This window comes from Phragmites australis, chromosome 16, assembly GCF_958298935.1.
Source record: "Phragmites australis chromosome 16, lpPhrAust1.1, whole genome shotgun sequence".
Taxonomy (NCBI): Eukaryota; Viridiplantae; Streptophyta; class Magnoliopsida; order Poales; family Poaceae; genus Phragmites; species Phragmites australis.
This window is the reverse complement of record NC_084936.1, coordinates 24,064,067-24,067,314: the sequence shown is the minus strand read 5'-3', so window position 1 is coordinate 24,067,314 and position 3,248 is coordinate 24,064,067. Positions and strand designations below refer to the sequence as shown.

The 3,248-nt window shown below is 52.6% G+C and overlaps 1 protein-coding gene across 2 annotated transcripts; it reads right to left on the bottom strand.

Annotated features, from left to right (window-relative positions):
• Positions 1-912: 912 nt before the first annotated feature.
• On the bottom strand, positions 913-2,994 carry LOC133896419 (uncharacterized). Of its 2 annotated transcripts, none has more exons than XM_062337019.1 (3): positions 1,941-2,994; positions 1,561-1,804; positions 913-1,477 (listed from the first exon to the last, which is right to left on the bottom strand). In XM_062337019.1, exons 1-3 carry the CDS (start codon positions 2,756-2,758, stop codon positions 1,313-1,315), a joined length of 1,227 nt encoding a protein of 408 aa, XP_062193003.1. In that variant the 5' UTR covers positions 2,759-2,994; the 3' UTR covers positions 913-1,312. The 2 variants fall into 2 exon arrangements, with proteins under 2 accessions (XP_062193003.1, XP_062193004.1); XM_062337020.1 differs by having other exon boundaries at positions 1,561-1,789; positions 1,941-2,988.
• Positions 2,995-3,248: the final 254 nt, after the last annotated feature.

Genomic DNA, 3,248 nt, shown 5'->3' with positions numbered 1-3,248 from the left:
TTTTGTATGTTGCAAACGATCATCGCAGCTACTGTGCAGAGTTTGTAACTTGGATACCTGGAGTGGTTCTTTTCATGCAGCATATGAAGATTGGAGTTGACAATCGGCAGCATCTGCATCTCGGTGCGCGCATCTTTTTGCGGGAAGCAGAAGTGCAGAACAGAGTTTGCCATGCGCGCAACCAACAATTGCAGGGCAGGTTGAGATGGTCCAAACAGTTTTGTGAACCTTGCTCCAGGTCGAGTGTGCCTGTTCTTCAGGCAGCACTTGGTTATGCTGAACTTTTCATTTAGGTCAGGCAAAAATTTCAGGTTTCAAATTATGCAAGGAATTTGAGATCCATGATACTGAACATTTCACATGTCAAACCATAGTCTGCATTTGGTACCCAGTTTAGCATTTCGCTACAAAAGGAACCTCGACAAGAGCAAGCAGCCAAGTGAACGAACGAATTATTGAGACTTCTGACATATCGCTATCAGAGCACGTCCAAAGCAGATGGCTTCTTACGTAGGGCAATAGAACGATTGGTTTTGATACCATATAGGAGTAGATTATTCAACCCTGCACTTGATTCCCTGACGCAAAGAAGTTTGTAGCTGTGACTGGACCCAATGTACAGCAAAGCATTTGGTACGTCGATAATTGCAGAATTCATTTATCATGCTCCCCGTGCAAGAACTTGAGAAACACGTGGACCGAAAGATATAATTTGCATTGAGATCTTGAAAAGGGTGGGGGGAAAGATGCAGTGAGCCCAGATGCAGATGCAGGGGACGGATCAATAGATGAGAACCAGTAAGATATAGCAGCAAGGTGGCTTCATGTTGCAGTGCCAGACGAGATTGGAGTCACCTATGTGCATCCTCCAAGTACCATTATAAATGGAGGATCACAGCACATGGCGCCAAAAGCTCAAACCGTCAAGATTTCCATTGGGGCACTGATACGAGGAAGATGGCACAGGTACACGTACAATGCACACACACACTTTATAGGCGTAGCGGAAGATAGAAAGACACTGAAAGATCACCACCTCCATTGATACACATGGAACTATCTACACCTCAAAGCCTGCAAGGAGGAAGAGGATCAACCAAGTTGTCCAGTTGCTCTCGCAACCTGAAGCAATGCAAGCCTCTTCGTGGAAACAGCAGCAGCTCGGCCTTTGGTGGCTGCCGATCATATGATCTCTCCAACACGGAGCAGCGGTTGTGCTGCTCCGGTCGCGAACCTTGGCAATCAGTTATTGCCCTTCTTCTCTACTCTAATGTACAATTTACAAGTGAAGGACACAATTCTTGAACACACTTCACACATCGATGAAACACAACTTGCCTTCTATTCTGTTCTGCACCGCCTTGATCGCAGCGACTCTAGCAGCTGTGGCCGCTCTGTTTGCAGCCATGACAGCCTTGTTCACTTGATCATCTACTCTCGGGAGATGAAAGGCGCCATCTGCAGCCCTTTGAGCAGCCTAATTGCACAATGGAACAATTAGAATTCCTGAAGCAAAGAGGCATATCAATTATCAGTGTGTACATGTGGATTGTGGTATACCTGTAGGGCACGCTGAACAGCTGGGTCAGACACAGGCAAGGAGTTCTTCAGAATCCCAGAATCCCACTCCCCGCATCGCTCATCGCCGTTTCGAAATGCGTACATCCCAAACCCCTGCTTCTTCCCTTCGTGCCAAGAGCCATCGTAACAATGGCCATTGGCGAAGCTGTACACACCGAAACCATGGATCTTGTCTGCAAAGTAATCCCCAGTGTACCGATCACCATTCCTGCAATGGATTTTGCTAGAACTAGAATTAGCAATAGAATAGTACTCACAATTCAACAATGTAATATCCTCAAGAAAAAAACAAATCAACAATGCAATGGCATGTTGTTGCGCACCAAACGAAGAGATCTTTGCAATGTAATGGTGTTTACCTAAAATGGTAGCAGCCGAGGCCGTGCTTGACGCCGCCATTGAACTCGCCGGCGTACGAGCTGCCGTCGGAGCAGGTCTGGACGCCGAGGCCGTGGCTATGGCCGCCGGCCCACTCACCGGCGTAGCAGTCACCGCTGTGGAAGCTGTAGACGCCGTGGCCGTGGCGGAGGCCCTGCCTGTACTGGCCGCGGTACCGGCTGCCGCGCACCCAACTCTCGACGCCGTAGCCGTCGTACTTGCCGTCCACCCAGTGGCCCTCGTACTTGCCCTTCCCGAAGAAGTTGTACACGCCGCTGCCGCTGCACCGGCCCCCGTGGAACTCCCCCTCGTAGCAGTCCCTGTTGCTGTAAAACTCCACGCCCTCCCGCACCGCGCGCCCGTCCGCCTCCTCCTTCCCCTTCTTCCGCTGCTCCTCGCCATCGCTCTCCCCGATGAACCACTGCACGGAGGCCGAGAACGCGGGCGCGCGCCGGACGCGGCGGAGCCGCGCGACGGCTGCCGCGGCGAGGAGCGCGGCCCCGGCCGCGGCCGCCAGGAGGGCGAGGTGGTGGCCGCCCCGGCGCAGGAGCACTGCGAACGTGAGGAGCAGGAGGACGACGACGAGGAGCAGCACGGACTGGGCCGGGCCGGGCCGGAACCTGTGGTGGGCCCGGCGGAGCAGGGCCCGGGGCTTGGCCAGCGGCACCTGCGCCTTCTTGTCGTCGGGCTCCGGGTCGTCGAGCGCGTGGAAGGACGCGGTCCGCACGGTTGGCGAACGGAGCAGCGACGACGGCGTCCGCGTCAGCTTACCCGACCCGCCGCCGCCGTGCCCGTCCATTCCTCCTCGCCGTCTCGCCCCCGCCGCCTAAGCTCTCCTCCTGCTTCCGTCAATCCGCCCTTTGTTGTTTCGTGCCAAGCTGTCTCTGTTGCCTCCTCAGATCGATGCAGAGGGAGTGGTTGAGAAGCGGGGAAGAGGAAGAAGAGGGGAAAGGGGCGGAGAGGGGTCCCATATAACCACCGAGCGGCGGTGTGTAGCTTCGTTCGCGGGCTAACTCACCGTATGTTCAGTCTAACTCTGTACAAACATGTCCTTGCCAGACTGTAGCGATCATGTTCAGGATATGGATATGATTTTATTGATTGTTAATAATATAAGTGTACGAGAGTAATATATTTGTTAAGTATATATTTTAGTAGATCTTATGGACGTAATATACGAAGAAATCATTAAAATCAGAACGAAGATCGATCAAATTGAAGAAATCCTGAAAAAAGTGTACACGTCGGAAAGACCGATGCAGAGGAGATTATACACGCTAATGCAACTG